General features: G+C 45.2%; 1 protein-coding gene across 2 annotated transcripts in view; it reads right to left on the reverse strand.

Annotated features, from left to right (window-relative positions):
• The window catches only part of TMEM65 (transmembrane protein 65), a 186643-nt gene that overhangs the window by 107570 nt on the left and 56169 nt on the right, over positions 1 to 22904 (reverse strand). The window contains exon 2 of one of the 2 annotated variants that reach the window (XM_040354936.1): positions 2468 to 2527. The exons of the other annotated variant lie outside the window; for it this stretch is intronic. Coding sequence (XP_040210870.1) covers positions 2468 to 2527 — 60 coding nt within the window. The remainder of the gene's footprint in view (positions 1 to 2467; positions 2528 to 22904) is intronic. 2 annotated transcript variants of the gene reach the window in all.

Genomic DNA, 22904 nt, shown 5'->3' on the forward strand with positions numbered 1-22904 from the left:
CCTAGAATATTCATGCCTCGTGCAATGCAACAAATGTATGCTGTAAACTATGCCCAGTTTTATATTTGTACAGCATTGTTTTCTTACTTTGTAAAGTTTCTGGACAGCGCGGCCATCTCAAGTGTGGGCATCTGAAGCTACACTGTCCTTTTTCCTGTATTCCGTGCATGCTGGCTACCCATCATGCACCTGCTGATCTCGCGCATGTGCAGTGCAATTCTGGCCAGCTTGACATGGCTCCAGTAACATTTAACATTTGCTTCTATATGAAATCTTGATCAGTTTGACATGGCACTGCTCCAGTGCCATGTCATGCTGACCAAGACTTCCCATAGATGTCAATGTTAAATTTTACTGGAGCCGTGTCATGTCAAGCTGACCAATACTTTCCATTGACGCAAATGTAAAATGTAACGGGAGCAGTGCCATGTCAAGCTGACCAAGATCTCCCAGGAGCCAATGCAAAGCTGCAAATGATGAATATGAAAAAGTGTAGCGCTTGTTTTTGTAACAAAGTCACTTAACACATATCAAATGTTGCAAACATGCATATATATGAAATCTTAAATTTCAGTGACACCAAGTGACTGAGCGTGATTTGTGAAAAAAAAAAGTGTAAAAAAGGTGTAGAAAAAACTGCAAGGTTGAAATGGAGTCCCACATGGATACCCTCTCTGTTAAAAGGATAGAGACACCACCACCAATGTAAGGAGGAGGCTTACCAGATGGTGTTGACTTGGTGAGGTTTATACCGCCCAAGTCAAAACAGGCTTATATAATCAGTCAGCAAGATATATCCAGCTGGTCCTGAATCCGCATATCAGTCGGCACCGCAAATTCCCGTAAACACCAGGAAGTAATACATGTAGTCTTGTTGGAGCCAAAGATACGGTAACCGCGTAACATGCGTAATGGAGAAAAAAAACTCATATAGCTGGATTCAGAGAGAGCGCCGCATCTTTAAGGCGGCGTAGCGTATCGTATTTACGCTACGCCGCCTTAAGTCAGAGAGGCAAGTACTGTATTCACAAAGTACTTGCCTCCTAACTTACGGCGGCGAAGCGTAAATGGGGCCGGCGTAAGCGCGCCTAATTCAAATTAGGATGAGGGGGCGTGTTTTATGTTAATGGAGGGGTGACCCGACGTGATTGACGTTTTTTACGAACGGCGAATGCGCCGTCCGTGTACATATCCCAGTGTGCATTGCTCCAAAGTACGCCGCAAGGACGTATTGGTTTCGACGTGAACGTAAATTACGTTCAGCCCTATTCACGGATGACTTTCGCAAATCGAAGCAGTACTTACCGTTTTAGAGAACGATCTTCTCCGCCGCTTCCGGTTATGGTCTTTGGGACTGGGTGTTCCTATTTGATTGACAGGCTTCGGACGGTCACATACATCGCGTCACGAGTAGCCGAAAGAAGCCGAATGTCGGTGCGGCTCTATACGGCGCCTGCCCACCGACGTTCGGCTACTTTTGGAAAATCGTGACGCGATGTATGCGACCGTCGGAAGCCTGTCAAATAGGAACGCCCAGTCCCGCAGCCCATACCCGGAAGCGGCGGAGAAGATCACTCTCTAAAACGGTAAGTACTGCTTCGATTTACAAAAAAAACACCCGATTCCCCTTGACAAAATGAGCCTCAATCTAAGGCCCCGTACACACGAGAGGATCGATCCGCTGGAATTGATCCGCGGACCGGTTTCAGCAGATAGATCCCCTGGTGTGTACGATCCAGCGGATCTTTTTCCGCAGATTTTTGTCCCCGGGCATGGATTTCCAGCGGATCAAAATTTCTTGACATGCTAAGAAATCGATCCGCTGGAATCCAGTCCAACGGATTGATCCGCTGGTCCGTACAGACTCACCGGATCAATCCGTCCGAATCCATCCCCCGCATGCGTCGTAATGATTCGACGCATGCGTGGAAGTCCTTATATCACAGTGTCGCGCACGTCATCATCGCGGCGACGGCGCGACGCGTCTCCGCGGACGGAATTCCGCGGGGATTTTGATCTCATGGTTAGTACAACCATGAGATCAAAATTCGCCAGAGGATTTATCCGCGGTAACGGACCTCCGGACCGTTTCCGCGGATAAATCCTCTCGTGTGTACTAGGCCTAAGGGTAAAAATTAACTTTTTGGGTGAACCTCCACTTTAAGGATTCTCAGGAATCTGCATAAGATGCGAGTTAGTAGAAGCATTCAAGACATACTTTGAACAATTGCAAAGGTTTAGAACAAATTCCATCATATCAAACAAAATATCTGTTAATACTGTATATGGGATGCAATACAAATTCCAAAATGACAGGCTGCGTTTAGCAGAGACGTGGTTCCTCCTCAAAAAAATTAACATACAGAGCTGCAAAAGTCACGTGGAACAAAACGTAAAACGGCAAGCGAGAAGCTGCGGGCACCATGCCAGAAAGCCACACCAACATCACTCTACATTGTCGTCATACCATAGAGAGGATCGTCCTCTGCTGGCACTGCATAGGGAGGGGTTTTAGGATATCGGGAGGCTGGAAAGGGATTTGAGAGAAACTGTTTCATTTCTGCCAAGCAAAATAACATTCTGCAAATTTTGAAGAAACTGGAAGAATATAAAAAGAGCAAGGCTAAAAAATAAATGAAATAACAGGTAGCTAAGGGGCTGAAATCTGCAGCTGGACCTTTAAACACCGGCCATACGTGAAGTGACGTGTCATCAGAACGATTAATTAATGGCGTGTAGAAAACAATCATTTGATATACATTTAGACAAATGTATCTACATCACTAAAACTTTATTTCAAGTAAAAGTAAACCCAACCAAACTAATTGGAAATCTATAAAAACACAACATTATTTCAAAAGTAATTTTTAATATTTTTAGATCTGCTGTGCTCATTAAAATAACTCCTGGTGATTCTGCTGTGAAGGTCCACTTTGTTACGGAGTGACAATGCTTTGTCCTGGACTCCAGGTTATGTTTCTGCCATGCTACCAGTGGCGGCCCATCCATAGGGACGCCGCCCCCCCCCCCCCACCTCCCGTAGTCACACAAAAAAAAAAAAAAAAAAAAGGGCCCTTTAAGAACTTTTATTTAGCTAAAATGTAATTTTTACATTTTAACTGCAGTTCTGGCGGCCGTCTATAGAGGGCGCTGCAGCGCCACCCCCCCCCCCCCCCCCTCTCGCAAATAACATACATTCATGCATTGTATTGCACAAATGTATGTTGTTGTTGTTGTTGGTTGCCAGCTGCCTGGTCTATTCAGATAACCGGACATTGGGCGTGGATTACCTGAATAACGGCAGCTGGTTGGCTGAGCGGAACTGCCTATAAGAGCAAGCTGCTCTGATAGGCTTTCCGAGCACAGCTCTCCGGCTCTAGGATGTCTATCCTCGGACCGCAGCCTCCCTGCGTTCCTTGGATAAGACTGACAGCCGTTTCAGCCAATCAGGTTCCCGGATTCTGGTTATCAGGAACCTGATTGGCTGAAGCATCACCAAGGCGGATGAAGACATCGAGGGAGGAAATGGAAGCTTCAGGTAAGTGCATTTTACAGGGCACAGTGGTGACAATTGATGGGCACAGTGGTGACAATTGATGGGCACAGTGGCGACAATTGATGGGCACAGTGGCGACAAGTGATGGGCACAGTGGCGACAAGTGATGGGCACAGTGGCGACAAGTGATGGGCACAGTGGCGACAAGTGATGGGCACAGTGGCGACAAGTGATGGGCACAGTGGCGACAAGTGATGGGCACAGTGGCGACAAGTGATGGGCACAGTGGCGACAAGTGATGGGCACAGTGGCGACAAGTGATGGGCACAGTGGCGACAAGTGATGGGCACAGTGGCGACAAGTGATGGGCACAGTGGCGACAAGTGATGGGCACAGTGGCGACAAGTGATGGGCACAGTGGCGACAAGTGATGGCATGGCACAGTGGCGACAAGTGATGGCATGGCACAGTGGCGGCAAGTGATGGCATGGCACAGTGGCGGCAAGTGATGGCATGGCACAGTGGCGGCAAGTGATGGCATGGCACAGTGGCGGCAAGTGATGGCATGGCACAGTGGCGGCAAGTGATGGCATGGCACAGTGGCGGCAAGTGATGGCATGGCACAGTGGCGGCAAGTGATGGCATGGCACAGTGGCGGCAAGTGATGGCATGGCACAGTGGCGGCAAGTGATGGCATGGCACAGTGGCGGCAAGTGATGGCACAATGGGGGCAAGTGATGGCACAGTGGGGGCAAGTGATGGCACAGTGGGGGCAAGTGATGGCACAGTGGCTGCCTCTGATGGGCACAGTGGCTGCCTCTGATGGGCACAGTGGCTGCCTCTGATGGGCACAGTGGCTGCCTCTGATGGGCACAGTGGCTGCCTCTGATGGGCACAGTGGCCGCCTCTGATGGGCACAGTGGCTGCCTCTGATGGGCACAGTGGGGCTGCAATTGTTTTTTTGTTTTTTTTTTATTTGCGCCCCCCCAAAAATTTGGAGCACCAGCCGCCACTGCATATCACCCTATCAAACAGGAATTTGATGGGGACTACAAGGGGCTTTTACACCGTACATTGTCAACCCATCCTGAAAAGTTTCATGCAGCCATCATTGTAATGTATGCAAGACAAGACACTGCTGCTTAAGGCCTCTTGCACACAGGCCGACTCCATCGCTACTCGACTCTCCACTGATCTCCGCTGAGCCGGCGGATGCCAGGTCCCTCTCTGCTTACTGAGCGCGGAGGGGCTTGTGCAGCGCCGCTGTCTCCTATGGAGAGATCTGATGAAAACGGGACAGCATGTCCGTTTTCATCAGATCTCACCCGATCCGATCCGCCATGGACGGATGGGGATGTATCGCCATCCGTCCGATTTTATCGGATCGGGTTGGATGTCAGCGGACATGTCCTTGCTGACATCAGACACTCCATAGGACTGCATGGAGCGGCAGTTCAGGTCTGTCGCCAAAACTGACAGGCGGAACTGAACGGTCCGATCGTGTGAAAGGGCCCTAATGGAGTATCAGCAGAACGTGGAAGCAACAAAACAAAGATAAAGAGGAGAAAATAAAAATAGCAAATACTTGCTAGACTTGATTGGTGTATCAAACCATAGGGGGTTCACCGTACAACTGAAATTAGGTGTTTGGCTACCGTGTTTCCCCAAAAATAAGCCCGGGTCTTATATTATTTTTGCAACCAAAAACACGCTAGGGCTTATTTTCAGGGTAGGGCTTGCTATTTAATCCCCAGTGTGCACAGCATAAAGGGTATGCGTCTCTGCACTCTAACCATATCACATACCTTCCCATAGCGCCGTTCGTCGCTTTCGTGACCCGCCAGATTGTTCGTCCATGGCACAAGCACTGCAGAGGGAGGGGGGGCTCAAGATCCCCCGATGACAGCTGGCAAGAGAGGAGAGCAGCAGGGATCATCTGAGCGTGGCTCGACACTTCCGTTACCTGCCCGAGTTCTTCTACCCACTCTGAGCCCTGCAGGGGGGGGGGCTGAATTTCCCTGCTGACAGCTGGGGGAAGGGGAAGACTCCAGCAGCAATAGAGAGAACTCCAGCAGCCCACAACCAGCCTAAACTAGGGCTTATTTTCGGGAAGGGTTTATATTGCAGCCCTTCTTGAAAAATGGGGTAGGTCTTACTTTCGGGGAAACACGGTAGCTCTTTGGCTCGTATAGAAGTGCTCTGACATAAAGCATGTGAATGCTGCACTACTCCAACACAACTCCCCATGCTACTCTAGGCATAGCAATTGTGTTTGACTAAGGCTAGGTTCACATCACGATTTTTACATCCGATAATCGGACCGTTAAATCGGACCGTTAAATCGAATGGAATCGTATATGACAAAATCGTATGTAATCGTATGTCAAAAAAAAAATCGGATCCTGATTTTAAATAATGTCTGGCAATGGCCATAAAAGAAGATTCTTGCAGTTTCTAGCTCGTTCCAGTGTCTAATGCGCATGCGTAATAAAAAATCGGGTACGATTTATCGGATAAAAACGCACAGTCATCCGATTTATTACGATTTAGATTGACCACAATATAAAAAAAACGGACACGATTTTAATACGATTTCAAATCAGGTCAAACACGATTTTTGATGCGATTTTAAATCGTATCAAATCTGATGCGGATCAAATCGGATGCACTTGGGGACCTACATTAATGAATGGAAGTGAATGGATACGTTTTGCCATACAGATTTGTACGATTTCAAACCTAAGAATCGTGAGAACAAGTAGGATGATAAAATCGTGGTGTGAATGCACCCTAACAATTTACAAACCTTTTTAGCTGCTTTGGCTACGGTTTTTAATAAAATAATTTTTTTCTTTCACATTTGTTTGTAATATAATGGAGTTTTCGTGTCAAGTTTCTGTCAGGCTAGCCCACTTTTGTAATATTTAGGAGTTTTTATATGTGACCAAATGGGTTTATAAAAAATGGATGTCGTAATTCTGAATTTAGTGTTATCAATTTTAATTAGCCTTGTAATGCTCCTGCAGACACAGAAAGAAGAAGAATAATAATAATAATAATAAGAAGAAGGAGTCACTTCGGGAAAATGATGGGTTTTGGCAGCAAAGAATCCTGCTTGATGATACAAGGCTGGAGTCCCAAGAATATGACCAGAATCAAGGGCCAACATCATCAACCAATTAAACTCCATGTTGATAACAAAGCTTATTGTTTATGGGCCCAATTCCAAAAACTCACATTTTTCTTACTGTACATGACCTCCAAACCTCTGTGATGGCAACAAAGTTCTTAGTTTTAGTCCGTAGGGTTTAATATTGAGCTGGCCCACCCATTGCAACTATAACAGCTTCAACTCTTCTGGGAAGGCCTCCACAAGGTTTAGGAGTGTCTATGGGAATGTTTGACCATTCTTCCAGAAGTGCATTTGTGAGGTCAGGCACTGATGTTTGACGAGAAGGCCTGGCTCACAGTCTCCGATCTAATTCAACCCAAAGGTGTTCCATCAGGTTAAGGTCAGGACACTTGGCCCCTTAGTTCCAGTGAAGGGAACTCTTAAGCATACCAAGACATTTTGGACAATTTCATGCTCCCAACGTTGTGGAACAGTTTGGGGGTGATCTCTTCCTGTTCCAACATGACTGCGCACCAGTGCACAAAGCAAGGTCCATAAAGACATGGATGAGCGAGTTTGGGGTGGAGGAATTTGACTGGCCTACACAGAGTCCTGACCTCAACCCAATAGAACACCTTTGGGATGAATTAAAGCAGAGACTTCAAGCCAGGTCTTCTCGTCCAACATCAATGCCTGACCTCACAAATGCGCTTCTGGAAGAATAGTCAAACATTCCCATAGACACACTCCTAAACCTTGTGGACAGCCTTCCCAGAAGAGTTGAAGCTGTTATAGCTGCAAAGGGGTGGGGTAACTCAATATTGAACCCTATAGACCAAAAATTAGATGCCATTAAAGTGGATTTAAACCCCCACAATCGCACAATGTAGAGAGAATAAAGATTTCCTATCATCTGTGCCCAGTCTTGCCACACAGAGTTAATCCAGCTCTGAGCAATCCTCTTTTTATTGTTCAGGGAAATAAAACAAACAGACTTCCAGATGAAAACCAAAGTCCTTGCTTGAGTGACAGGTTATTTACATATCTTGTGCACTGCTTGCAGACATACACAGCTTCTGTAAAAAGTGCTCAATTCACATCCCCCTCCCCTCTTCCCTCCAGCTCTATGTATATTCTGATGGCTGTTTCATTTTCTCATGGCACTGAACTGTGACTCACCCCATATCTTGAAAACATTTAATCAAAACACAGGGGAGGGGGATGTGAACTGTGCACTTTTTTTCAGAAGCAAGGACTTTGGTTTTTATCTGGAAGTGTGTTGTATTTCACTGAACAATAAAAGAGGATTGCTCAGAGCTGGATTAACTCTGTGTGGCAAGACTGGGCACAGATGATAGGAAATCTTATACCTCTACATTGTGACATCAAAAAAAAAAAAAAAAAAAAAAAATTGGGGGGGGTTTACATCCACTTTAATCTTCCTGTAAAGGCAGGCGTCACAATACTGTTGGTAATATAGCGTATGTCGCTTGTACACCAGGATGTCCAAACCCGGTGCAAAAGCATATTCAGCGATCACATGGTTATAATAGTGACGCTTGGAGCCATGCAGGACCCCTTAAATCAGGCATGTGATGTCATTGTGGTGACATACTTCTCGATTTTATGCAAACATTCACAGTGTAGCTGCATCCATTAAATCTCCACCCAAAACCATTGCCTCCTTAACGTGACCCTTGTGATCAAGCTATTTCTGATGAAACGCGTTAGAGGCTGTCGTTTTTTTGGTGGAGAAATCATGGTTGCAGCTGCACTGTGGATGTTTGAATAAAATGACTCAGAAGAACAGAGATTGGAGTGTGGGTCTCATTCAACCATTTTCTTTAAAGTGGAGGTTCACCCAAAAACTTAATTTTTAACATTAGATTGATGCTCATTTTGTCTAGGGGAATCGGGTAGTTTTTTTAAAATCGAAGCAGTACTTACCGTTTTAGAGAGCGATCTTCTCCGCCGCTTCCGGGTATGGCCTGCGGGACTGGGCGTTCCTATTTGATTGACAGGCTTCCGACGGTCGCATACATCGCGTCACGAGTAGCTGAAAGAAGCCGAACGTCGGTGCGGCTCTATACTGCGCCTGCGCACAGACGTTCGGCTACTTTCGGAAAATCGTGACGCGATGTATGCGACCGTCGGAAGCCTGTCAATCAAATAGGAACGCCCAGTCCCGAAGACCATACCTGGAAGCGGCGGAGAAGATCGCTCTCTAAAACGGTAAGTACTGCTTCGATTTTAAAAAAAACTACCCGATTCCCCTTCACAAAATGAGCATCAATCTAATGTTAAAAATTAAGTTTTCGGGTGAACCTCCACTTTAACGCGATCCTTGTGATCAAGCCATTTCTGATGAAATGCGTTAGAGGCTGTCGTTTTTTTGTGGAGAAATCGTGGTTGCAGCTGCACTGTGGATGTTTGAATAAAATTACTCAGAAGAACAGAGTCTGGAGTGCAGCTCTCATTCAACCATTTTCTTTAATATTGCGCAAAGACTGACTTTTTTGAGTAGGCAGCCAGTTCATAAAGAAGGTAGAGGAGCAGGTCTGGAGCAGTGCCATGGGTTTATGATCGATACGAATGCAAAATCTCATCACACTCCAATGACCATTACATCACCAGAATGCGTGACCCCCTGCTCCTATCTGGAAATTCCCTTATCACTTACAAAACAGTGACACTTAATGCATTTTCATATATAGAGTCCTATGATAAAGCACAATGAGGGAAATTTATAAAAACTGGAGCAGACAGAATCTGGAGCAGCTGTGCACGGCAATTGTTAAGCTTCTACCTTCAACGTGATCACTTTAGCTTTGAAAGCGGAAGATAGAAGCCAATTGCCAAATCACAACTGCTCCAGATTCTGCTACAGTTTTCATAAATCCCCCTAACGTGCAGAATCATATCTGCAAGGGTAACATGTCGGACCAGAATCACTCAATTTGGAAAACTGCTAAACACTCACATTTTAGAGCTGCACGATTCGGGCTAAAATGAGAATCACGATTTTTTTGCTTAGAAGATCGATTGCGATTCTCTCACGATTAACATCATCTTTCGCATTAAAACAAAAAAATTGGGATAACTTTACTGTTTTTTTTATTTTTTATATTCATTGAAGTGTGTTTTTTCCCCAAAAAAATGCATTTGAAAGACCGCCGGGCAAATACAGTTCAAATATTGCAGCAATTGTCATTTTATCCCCTAGGGTCTCTGCTAAAACATTTATGTTTCAGGGTTCCAAGTAATTTTCTAGCAAAAAAGATTGTTTTTAACTTAAAGCGGAGGTTCACCCTAAAAACATGTATATAAAAAACATTACATTCTGCATACTTCCAACATTTACAGTATGCTTTTTTTTTTTTTCTTTTTGCTGTACATACCGTATTATTGATATTTTCCACCCGGCTTCCGGGTACTCACTCCCGCGAGAGTAGGCATTCCTATGCAGAGGCGCAGTGTCATGTGGGACTTCGCCCAGATGATTGATGTCTTGAGAAAAACATCCCCCCGGCGGATAAGGAGCGTCACGAGTTTTCGAAAGTTGCCGAACTGCGAGTCGGCTCTATACGGTTGTGACAGGAAGTCAGGTAAATCTGTGGGTGTTGTCACAAACGGGAGATACATTTCTGCCTTGATTAGACAATACACCAATTGTAATTAGGCGTCGGCTGCAAAAGTAGCCAGAAAAAGTTTAAGGGCGCTGGAAAACTTCAGCTGTTCAGAATGAGGCAATTAAGGCCTCTATATGTAATCTAGAGGATTACCACTGATTTGCTGCATCCTGAGGCTTTGTGAGTAAGGAGAGCAGTAGCTGAAAGTCTTCTGAGGAGGTCATTGATTTTTCTGTGTGACAAAAATCAAAAAGAGACTATTGTTTTTCTGCTGTATGACCAGCAGTGTCTGCCCAGCACTAGGCTGTGCCAGACTCCCTTGTTTATGCTGTTTGGATGCTTGCACTTGTTTTTAGCAAGATGGACAAATAAACCAAAATCTTTGTTTTTCAACCGTTTTTGACTGCCTTTCTGTATAAATTCAGTGTGTAGTGAACCCATCCAGGGGGTCACACACCCCGCTACCGAGCTTACCCCTTACAGGTGCTATACGGCACCTGCGCACCGACTAGGAGTTGTGTAGAGCTGACTGCGCAGGCGCCGTATAGAGCCGACTCGAAGTTCGGCTACTTTCGGAAACTCGTGACGCGCCTTATCCGCCGAGGGGAAGTTTTTCTCAAGACGTCAATCATCTGGGCGAAGTCCCACATGACACTGCGCCTCTGCATAGGAACGCCTACTCCCGCGGGAGTGAGAACCCGGAAGCCGAGTGGAAAATAGCAATAATACGGCATGTACAGCAAAAAAAAAAAAAAAACAGCATACTGTAAATGTTGGAAGTATGCAGAATGTAATGTTATATACATGTTTTTAGGGTGAACCTCCACATTGAGAAACAAGTGTCAAAAAAAGATTTAGACTTTAAGTGGTTAAACCTAAGTAGGAAGTTAGTTACAATGGTTCATGTTGTTAAAACAGAAGTTTATCCCTTTGATCTAAGAAGGAAGCATTAGTTACAATGTTTCCTGTTAAAAACTTGGCAGACTGCCCAGATATTTTCTTTTGACAGCTGATAAGTCTCACCACTTGTTATATGAAAGAATCGTCAAACTCTGCATTGGAGATCGTCAGGGGGGGTCGAATCGAGATCACGATTTTTTAAACGATTAATTTTGCAGCTCTAGCACATATGTGGGTGAAAATAATTAAAAATGGGAGACGTCCTTTTTATATATGGGAACAGTCAGGCTGACTGCTTGCTAGGAATGGCCAGGATGGCAATATCAAGACCGAGCCTTCAGATTTAGTGGAGGTTTTTAGAGACCATCTTATTTTATACATTGAAAACTGGAGATGATTTTCTGAAAAAAACATCCCTCCCATGACTGGCAGAAGATAATCTTCACTTGTCAAAAGATCAAATCACTGAGGGTAATGAGGGTTATTGCATACTCTGCTGGTGTCAAGGCCCCTGACGGCTCGATGAACAAGTTTTTCAAGCTAATAGAACAGGTTGGCAAACTTCTAGATTCCTTGTACCACCATATAATCACAGACGAGACCTACCCACCTACTGGGAAGGAAGGAGGGCAGGTCACCCAGTTTCACTCATTAACCCAAGACATAAAATACCTTTCTAAGATTGAAACCGACTTGGATTGACACAGAAACTAATTGAATCCTTGCAATCCTTTTGACAATATAAATTGAATGTGTCTATAAAAATGTCCTTGTTTATCTGGGCTTTCAGAGTTCTTTTTCCAATTTTATCTATACCCTACACTCCTTCCTCCTAGAGCTGCACGATTCTGGCTAAAATTGCTTAGAAGATTGATAACGATTATCTCACGATTCTCGCAGTGTAACCTCGCCTTTCACATTAAAACAAAAACAATTGGGCCATTTTTCCTTTTTTTTTTTTTTTTTTTTTATTCTTTGAAGTTTATTTGAAAGACCGCTGGGCAAATACAGTGTGACAGAAAATATTGCAGCAATTGCCATTTTATTTCCTAGGGTCTCTGCTAAAATATATATAATGTTTGGGGGTTCCAAGTAATTTTCTAGCAAAAAATGTTGATTTTAACTTAAGAAGCAAGTGTCAGAAAAAGATATATAGCTAGATTCAGAAAGAGTTAGGCCGGCGTATCAGTAGATACGCCGACCTAACTCGGAATCTGCGCCGACCTAAGTTTAAGTGTATTCTCAAACTGAGATACACTTAAACCTATCTAAGATACGAAGGCTTGCGCCGTCGTATCTTGGGGTGCAATATTTAGGCTGGCCGCTAGGTGGCGCTTCCATTGCGTTTGGCGTAGAATATGTAAATCACTAGATACGCCTATTCACGAACTAACGTGCGCCCGTCGCAGTAAAGATACGCCGTTTACGTAAGGCATTTTCAGGCGTAAAGTTATTCCATCAAATAGCTGGACTAGTAATGTTAAGTATGGCCGTCGTTCCAGCATCGAAATTTGAAAATTTTACGTCGTTTGCGCAAGTCGTCCGTGAATAGGGCTAGGCGTAATTTATGTCCATGTCGAAACCAATACGTCCTTGCGGCGTACTTTGCCGCAATGCACACTGGGATATGTACACGGACGGCGCTTGCGCCGTTCGTAAAAAACGTCAATCACGTCGGGTCACAGTTAATCTACATAAAACACGCCACCCTCACATCCTCATTTGAATTTGGCGCTCTTACGGCGGCCTATTCACGCTACACCACCGTAACTTAGCAGGCAAGTACTTTGTGAATACAGTACTTGCCTAGCTAACTTACAGCGGCGTAGTGTAAATACGATACGCTAAGCCGCCACAAAGATGCAGCGGTCTATTTGAATCCAGCTATTAGACTTTAAAGGGTCACTAAAGGACGTTTTTTTTTTTTAGCTAAATAGCTTCCTTTACCTTACTGCAGTCCTGGTTTCATGTCCTCATTGTTCATTTTTGCTCTAATCCTTCTCTGTTCAGAACACTTCCTGGTTGTCTGTTTCCGGATGAAAAAAGTCATGGGAGCTTTCTCTCTGTGGTCACTAATCAAGGAGGTGTGATTACTGTGTGTCTAAAACCCCTCAACACCTATCAGTTTCGTTTTAAAAAAACATCACTGCCCTGTTTCGGCTCTGTGTCCCTGTACATCACAGAGCATGAAACATGCAAAAACGAAACTGAAACTGTAGGTACATTATATGATTGATTTTTATCTATTTTTAATCATTTTTAAAAGCAATCAGTTAACTATTATGTCTCTATACCCTGTAAACAGTCATTTCAGCAAAAAAAAAAAATGTTTCCTTTACAACTCCTTTAAGTGGGGAAACTTCCTGCATTTACACACAGAAGTTTGATCTAAGAAGGAAGTTAGTTACAATGTTTCATGTTGTTAAAAACTTGGCAGACTGCCCAGATTTTTTCTTGAGAGTCCATTCACACAGGGGCAGCATGACTTGAGGAGACTTGGCAAGGCGACTTGAAGACGAATTCAGAGGCTACTTGCAAAATGACTTCTGTATAGAAGTCAATGCAAGTCGCCCCCAAAGTCGTACAAGAACCTTTTTCTAAGTCGGAGCGACTTACGTCGCTCCTATTAGAATGGTTCTATTGAACAAAGCGGGACGTGACTTGTCAGGTGGCTGTCGCCCCTGACGAGTCGCCCCTGTGTGAATGGGCTCTTACACACACAGAAGTTTATCCCTTTGATCTAAGAAGGAAGCGTTAGTTACAATGTTTCCTGTTAAAACTTGGCAGACTGCCCAGATATTTTTTCTTTTGACAGCTGATAAGTCTCTCCACTTGTTATATGAAAGAATCGGCAAACTCTGCATTGGAGATCGTCAGGGGGGTTGAATCGAGATCGCGATTTTTTAACGATTAATTGTGCAGCTCTAGTTCCTACAAAGAAAAAACAATTAGTAACCTTGGGTTACTAAATATAAACTACACGTCCTTAAGAAGCAGCACGGCTTGAATTTACCCAACATTCGTAAATACAATTTGGCAAGTTTAATAAGAATCCCAAGACCAATGGCGCTCACTTTTTTTTTTATAAATGTGGAGGTCCATATCACACACCCTTGGTAGCTAATGGGCATTCTTCACCTTCCCCCTATTAAAACGTTGTCACCTAACATAAAGAACATATTTGGCTGGGGGTAAACAAAATTCTTCATAGCACTGGCCATATAACCTTTCTACTGCTCATTAGATCTTCCCTGGGATTTCCTCAAGGCCAGCAGTTTAAAGTGGAGTTCCACCCATAAATATAACATTACATCAGTAGTTTTAAAAAAATATCATTAGTCCTTTACGAAAAAAAGATGCCTTCAAAGTGTTGTTGCTAGGCAGAATAGTTAATCTTCCCACTTCCTGTACCTAGGTGCTTAATGCTTCCTAACCTACACCGCTCAGACTCCTGGGAATGTAGTGGGTGTAACTTTCCAGGAGTCTGTGCACTCCCCAGTCTCAAAGAATCATGTGACTTGGACAGCACAGGTGCTGAAACCTGATCTGACCCTGCTTGTGCAGCACTGAGCATGTACGAGATCGGCAAGGCTGAAATCCAGGAAGTCATACAGTCTAGTCTGGCTTCATGATGCCCACACTTAAGATGGCCCCAGTCAATTTCTATTTTATAAAGTGTCTAAATGCTGTAACAACCTAACAAAACGGACCTTAGTTTACAGACTAACTTTACTAGAATACATTAAGCTTGTGTATTACAGGGGTATTTATATTTAAAAAGTGAAATTGTGGGCGGAACTCCGCTTTAAGTCCTTTGTATTTTAAGAGTCCAGAGGCAAAAAAACTGACCATGATAGCCACCCATTGCCATTCTCCCTTATATAAGCTAAATTCATTCCAACTTTTTACTTTCTCTGCCATGTAAACTTGTCAATAATTTAACACAAGTGTTAAGCCTTGTACACACAATCTGATTATCTGACGGGAATTGTGTGATGACAGGCTGGCGTCTGAAAAATCTGACTGTTTGTATGCTCCATCATTGGACAATTGTTGTCGGATTTTCAGTGGACAAATGTGGGATAGCATGCTTTAAAATTGTCCGCCAACAATTGTGTGTTGTCGAATCGAGTCCGTCGGAAAAAACTCTAAATTACAAACACGGATGCTCAGAAGCAATGCTCTCCATAACACAGGGTTTGACAAATTTGCTTGGAATCTAGGAGCCAGCTAAAAAAGTTAGGAGCCAGAAAATGCGCCCATCCCGCTGAGCTCGCACGCAGAGCGAACGCATATGTGAGTAGAGCACGCATATGTAAACGGTATTCAAACCACACGTGAGGTATCACCATGATCGTTGGAGAAAGAACAATAATTCTAGTCCTAGACCATCTCTGTAACTCAAAACATGCAACCTGTAGAATTTTTTAAACGTCGCCTATGGAGAAAGGGTAAAAGTTTGTCGCCATTCCACGAGCGGATGCAATTTTGAAGCGTGACATGTTGGGTATCAATTTACTCGGCGTAACATTTATCTTTCACAATATAAAAAAATTGGGCTAACTTTACGGTTGTCAAATTTTTTAATTAAAAAAAAAGTGTATTTTTTTCCAAAAAGCTGCACTTGTAAGACCGCTGCGCAAATACGGTGTGACAAAGTATTGCAACAACGGCCATTTTATTCTCTAGGGTGTTAGAATAAAAAATATATATAATGTTTGGGGGCTCTAATTGGAGGGAACGAGATGGCAGTGAAAACACTGTGGAAGCTCCATTAGAATTGCTGATTTACTTGGCATGCCAACGGCCACCACAAGATGGCGCCAGATCACAGAAGGAAGCTTAGGCCTGCAAAAGGCCGCAAAGCCGCGGCCTCAATTACCGGCCGGTGCGGCGGGGGCTCACGGAGACACAGGATGGGGTATCCTGTGTCTGTGCGCCCCAACCTCCCCCGCCCAGGCCTAAGCTTCCCGGGCGCCAGGTCTTGAATCCTAGTCGCAATTGCGACCAGTCGCCCGGATTTTGTCGAGGCCCTGCCATAACACAACATTAGCAGTAGTTGCCCAAAGGGAGGCACTAAAGAGCTGAAAAAAACGTAGTTTCTTGTTTATTGGCCGACAATTCTTTGCCGTTTGTATGCAAGACAAGTTCCTGGCCAACGCCCTTCGGAGAAAAGTCCTATGCTTTATCCGCTGAAAATCCGATCGTGTGTACGAGGCTTTAGGCTCAAATTTCTCCCTACTCTTCAAATTTCGCCTCAATCCTTGTCACAATTACTCAAGCCTGGATTGTCAAAATAGTCAATATCCTCAATATATGCCTTTTCTAAGGAATGCTCTGTGCCGTAATGTCTCTAAACACATCAAAGTTTTGGCATGGGTAAAACATTCTTACCTCCCTACCGACATCACTTTCGATTTATTTGGAAAATGGCTGGGCAAGCGCTAGGAAAGCCGTTACAAAGGAAACTTGGCGAGAAATAACATTACAGAATTATTCACAGGGCATACTGTGCTTCTGACATTTCTCTGAAGTAGAGACGTCCTACAACATATGTTCAGTGTGTGCTTCATGCCAATATTCATAGGTTGATGTCAATCACATTCTATGGCTATACCCTTCCATTCAAACGTGTTGGCAGAGAACATTTAATACTATGAATAAAATGATCTTCCACAATAGAAAACGTTATCCTATCACAGCTCTTTTTCCAGGCAGTTGGTGCCAGCTCCGCGGGCACCGATGTAGGGCAGAAATTTATCAAGTTTGAAGTGATTTACATTTTAGAAACTAAAGAAATGCATCCTTACAAAATGAATATCCCTGCATCTGCCAACTGGGCAAGATTTCAATGGTATTCTACAGAAACCTATAATTCTTTATAAATTAGACACTGTTCAGTTCAAGCAGCTTAAAATAGAAGTAAAAAAATTATACTCACCTAGTCGGTCCGATGCTGCATCTATCGCCCGCCACATCTAAGACCGAAAGATCAATGACCACCGACCACTCAGTTCTCAGCCTTCAGTGAGCAGAGACAGGGACTGTTATTCCCTGGCTCTCTTCTCTGCCCCTACAGTGCTCACTGGAGTGTTGGGCTGTGGAGGGTGTGGGAGTGGCTTGCTCAGGCTCTCAGCAGCTTGCCGAGAGGCTGAGCCAGCTACGAGTCCAGGCATCTGGATGGAGATTCTCGACCATATGGTCGGGATCTTTTTAGAGCCTGGAACAGCTCTTTGATGTCAGCCGACAGTGGAGACCTCCCCCCCTCCCCCTGCTGTCTTCTGGGAAACGCACTGGTCCCAGAAGACAACGGGCACCAGTGAGGATGCGCAACGCATCTCGCAAATGCGCAGTAGGGTACCGGGAAGTGAAGGCTGGTATTTATTTATTTTTTCGCTGTACATACCGTTTTATAGTTCTTTTTCTTTTCTCACTCCCGCGGGGAATAGGCGTTCCTATCAAGAGGCGTAGATGATTGACGTGCGGATAAGGCGCGTCACACGTTCCGAAAATAGCCGAACTGGGACTCTGCATACTGTAGCTGTCGGAAGTATGCTGGATTTAATGGTATATAGATGTTTTTTTAGGGTGAACCTCCGCTTTAATGACGAGCCTCTTCCTGGGATTTGGTGTTTACAAGTTAACACTTTTTTTTTTTTGCTAGAAATTTACGTAGAACCCCCAAGCATTATTATATATTTTTTTCTAACACCCTGGAGAATAAAATGGCGGTCGTTGTAATACTTTTTGTCACCCCGTATTTGCGCAGCAGTCATACAAGCGCACAAAACTGGGAATATGCTACATGAGACTTGTAGAGATTAATGCCATTACCCTAATCAACCTTCCCACTACAGACTGCTGAGGTACAAGGGCCACATGCAGCCCCTTGGGCTGGAGGCATTAGACCTTCCCTTGTGGTTGTGGTCGGGGGTGTAGCATTATATGTGCCCAGATTAGGTCAACATGAGAAGATTGCCCATTCAGCAAGGTGATGAAAGAAGACAAGCAAGAGTCCACATACCACACCCAAATAGGACGCAGAAGTATTATCAAGGTAGTCATTTTTGTCATATAAACAACTACCTTCAGTGCCGGTTCACGCGACAGCAACTTGGGATCAGACTTGTCAGACCTCAAGTCGCTTGACATCAGAAATCCCATGTTAGTCAATGAGAGCCGTCTTAAAGCGGTCTTCACTGCCCGGTTCCCTACGGCGCATGCGCGAGTTGCGCTGCGCCCGCCGATTGGCTGCCGCTGTGTGCTGGGAGCCGAGTGTTCCCGCAACACAACGGGGGGGGGGGGGCGACGGGATGTGACGCAATGCCCGTCTTTTGCCCGTGAATGCCGGGCCGGAAGTGGGTGCAAATACCTGTCTTTAGACAGGTATCTGCACCCTCCTCCCCCCTGAAAGGTGTCAAATGTGACACCGGAGGGGGGGAGGGTGTCGATCAGCGCGACTTCACTTTAGGGTGGAGAACCGCTTTAATGTACACTACTGAAGTCGCTTCGACTTCAGAAAAGGTTCCTGTACTGCTTCAAGGCGACTTCTAGGCAACTTGTACCCATAGATTTCAATGGAAGTCGCCTCCAAAGTCAGATCTCAATCTTAGCTGAAGCAACTTTACAGGAAAAGAAAAGCCGATTATTCTGTGATTGGCCACAGCCAAAGTCGCCTGTCCTGGAGGCAACTTTAAGTCACGTTGTAAGTAGCTCCAAGTCGCGCTATAGTCGCCTTGCAAAGTCGCGACTTAAGTTGAGTTGTCCCTCTGTGAACCGGCACTAAAGCAGTGTTCCAGCTGAATTTTTTTTAAGTCAGCAGCTACAAACACTGTAGCTGCTGATTTAATAAAGCACACTTACCTGTCCAAGGAGCCCGCGATGCTGGCAACCCGAGGCTGATCCGTCCATCGGATCGGGTGACAGCGCCGCCATTCAAACTAAGGGAAACAGACAGTGGAGCCTTGCCTCCTACTGCGCATGCGCGAGATGCGCACCGTTTTGTGAATCACTGGCTGTCTTCTGGGGGACACAGGTCCCAGAAGAGAGCGTGCCCCATTCCCCAGAAGACCACGCAAAGAGGACGAGAAAGAAGCTATCCGCGGTATAGGAAGTGGCAGATTAGGAAGACTGCCTAGCAACAGCCATTTCTGGTAATTAAAAACATTTTTTATTTCAAATTTGTAATTATTTCAAATAATGTAATATATATATATATATATATTTTTTTTTTTTTTTAGGGTGGACCTCTGCATTAACACAATTTCCTATACATGTCCTATTTGGATTCAGCTCTTGCACATTTTGGCCCAGATTCTCGTATCTAGGCGTAAAACTGCGGCGGCGCAACGTATGTCATTTACCTTACGCCGCCGCAAGTTTTACAGGCAAGTGCTTTATTCACAAAGAACTTGCCTGTAAAGTTGCGGCGGCGTAGCGCAAATCCCCTGGCGCAAGCCCGCCTAATTCAAATGAGCCGGGTAGTAGGCGTGGATCATTTAAATTAGGCGCGTTCCCGCGCCGAACGTACTGCGCATGCGCCGTCCCTAAAATTTCCCGACTTGCATTGCGCTAAATGACGTCGCAAGGACGTCATTGGTTTCGATGTGAACGGAAATGGCGTCCAGCCCCATTCACGGACGACTTACGCAAACAACGTAAATTTTTTAATTTCGACGCGGGAACGACGACCATACTTAACATTGGTTGCCCCTCATATAGCAGGGGCAACTTTACGCGTCGCAAATCTAACGTAAACGTCGTACTGTAACTTCACTGCGTCGACCGCGCGTACGTTCGGGAATTCGCGTATTTTGATAATTTGCATACTCGACCGGGAAAACGACGAAGGCGACACCTAGCGGCGAAAAACAAAATTGCATTCAAGATCCGACAGCGTAAAAGCCTTACGCCTGTCGGATCTAATGGTTGACTATGCGTAACTGATTCTAAGAATCAGTCGCATAGATACGACGGCCCAGATTAGGACTTACGACGGCTCACATTGCGTTGTGCCATCGTAAGCCCTTTGAGAATCTGGGCCTTTGTTTCGGACTTAGATGAAAGCAAAAAGGCATGACTGAAATTTATAATATGCACAAAAGAAGCAAAAAAACTCTATACACATTTATAACCTTCAAAGCGTAAAATACAAAAACCATAAAGAGGTCGCTATTCATCTAACAGGTGCTGAATTACAGCCCACAGCAAGACAAGTGCTGCTATACTTGAGGTAAATTATCAGATCACTTCCACATATTCCGACAGAAGAGAGTTCAGGCCTCTCATGAGGAAAACAACAAACGTGTTAAGTGGCGCTGGGATGTTTACCGGCTTCCCAACACGTCCTGAATCCCAGCTTCCAGCATGAAACACAGCGGTGCCTTCCGGCAGATCAGACGGATGTTGAAGGCTCGGCAGAGAACATTCTATAGCCATTATATATGTAAACACATCATCGAAATCTGGGGAACTGTAATCCGATAAAAAGTTCGGGCAAAATATAGCTTCACCATGGGTCTTCTATTTCAAACCCCAAGATGGCAGTTCGTTTCTGTAAGCCAACACCAGAAATGAGCGTAATTATCCTTTATGGCTCATCTTTATTTCATAAAACCCAAGTGGGAGATCTGAAATGAACAGCTTCTCAGAAATGAAAACCGTCAAGTCCAAGTATTGGTCCTATGCAGAGAAATCTTCTCCGAACTTTGAACAGGATGAAGGCAATCTTCCATCAAGAGTTTGTATATTTATATTGTAGAAAGGTTAGGGGGCCTTATGCCGCGTACACACGATCATTTTTCGGCATGAAAAAAACTTTGTTTTTAAAAAATGTAATTTAAAATGATCGTGTGTGGGCTTCACATCATTTTTCAGGTTCTGAAAAACAACAACAACAACAAAAAAAAAAAAATCGAACATTAAACAATGTCGTTTTTTGGGTTGTAAAAAATGATCGTGTGTGGGCTAAAATGACGTAAAAACCCTGCGCATGCTCAGAAGCAAGTTATGAGACGGGAGCGCTCGTTCTGGTAAAACTACCGTTCATAATGGAGTAAGCACATTCATCACGCTGTAACAGACAAAAAAGCGCGAATCGTCTTTTACTAACACGGAATCGGCTAAAGCAGCCCCAAGGCGAAAGGAACTTCCCCTTTATAGTGCTGTCGTACGTGTTGTACGTCACCGCGCTTGGCTAGAGCATTTTTTAAAAACGATGGTGTGTGGGCAACGTCGTTTTAATGATGAAGTTGGGAAAACATTGTTTTTTCGACATGCTGAAAAACAAATTTTTTTTTTCATGCTGAAAAATGATCGTGTGTACGCGGCAAGAGGTAGACCGATATATCGGTCGGCCGATATTTGGCCGTTTTTGTGAAATCGGCATCGGCCGATTTTTGTGAAAGAATCGGCCGATTAGTGGCTAAAGTGTCCGGCCCGCATGGCTGCCTGCCCTGCAGTACTGACCCCACTCCCATGTATCCGATTCCTCCATCTGCACCGCCACCACAGAAGGGACATAGATTTCACTGGCATCGCGCCGCCAGCCGTGCCCCGCCCCCTCCCTCGGCTTGCTGTATTAGGGACAGGTGAAAAACAAACAATCATTGGCTTACAACTGCTGCCTGACTAAGGTAACTCCCCCCAGCAGGAATGTCTTCCTTCCCTGCTGGCATTACACCAAGTTCTAAACAATGATTGGCTGATCAGCTCATCAGCATGCACCTAGCCTATTAGGTGCATGCAGATAGAATTGGATTATGATACCAGCATGTATGGAGGGTAAGTTGCCCAAATTATGTGCTACTGTGCCCCCCTGCAGAATTTATTAAAACTCCTTTTAAAAAGGGAAACCTGGCTGAGGCTGGCATTGAGAAAATGGATGAGGATGACTTTGGGTGGAAACGAGTTACATTGTGGAGATCCTTCTCACAATGTAACTCTCATCCCCACACAGAGTCATCCCCATCCATCTTCACAATGCAACACAATCATCTTCATCCCCACCCAGCACCATCCACCCCACTCCAACGCATCCCCTGCGCCATCCATCCCTTTCCACAACACATCCCCACCCACGCCCAGCACCATCCATCCCTCTCCACAACGCATTCCCATCCACCCCTCTCCACAATGCATCACCACAACGCATCCCCACCCACGCCCAGCACCATCCATCCCACTCCACAATGCATCCCCACCCACCCCTCTACACAATGCATCCCCACCCATGCCCAGCACCACCCACCCCTCTCCACAATGCATCCCCACCCACGCCCAGCACCACCCACCCCTCTCCACAATGCATCCCCACCCATGCCCAGCACCACCACCCCTCTCCACAACGCATCCCAACCCACGCCCAGCACCATTCATCCCTCTCCACAACACATCCCCACCCATGCCCAGCACCATCCATCCCTCTCCACAAAGCATTCCCACCCACCCCTCTCCACAACGCATCACCGCAACGCATCCCCACCCACGCCCAGCACCATCCATCCCACTCCACAATGCATCCCCACCCACCCCTCTCCACAATGCATCCTCACCCATGCCCAGCACCACCCACCCCTCTCCACAACACATGGCTGTGGAGGAGTGGGGTACAGAGAGGTGGCTGTGAAGGAGTGGGGTACAGAGAGGTGGCTGTAGAGGAGTGGGGTACAGAGAGGTGGCTGTAGAGGAGGGGGTACAGAGAGGTGGCTGTAGAGGAGTGGGGTACAGAGAGGTGGCTGTAGAGGAGGGGATACAGAGAGGTGGCTGT

This window comes from Rana temporaria, chromosome 5 (genome assembly GCF_905171775.1).
Source record: "Rana temporaria chromosome 5, aRanTem1.1, whole genome shotgun sequence".
Classification (NCBI taxonomy): domain Eukaryota; kingdom Metazoa; phylum Chordata; class Amphibia; order Anura; family Ranidae; genus Rana; species Rana temporaria.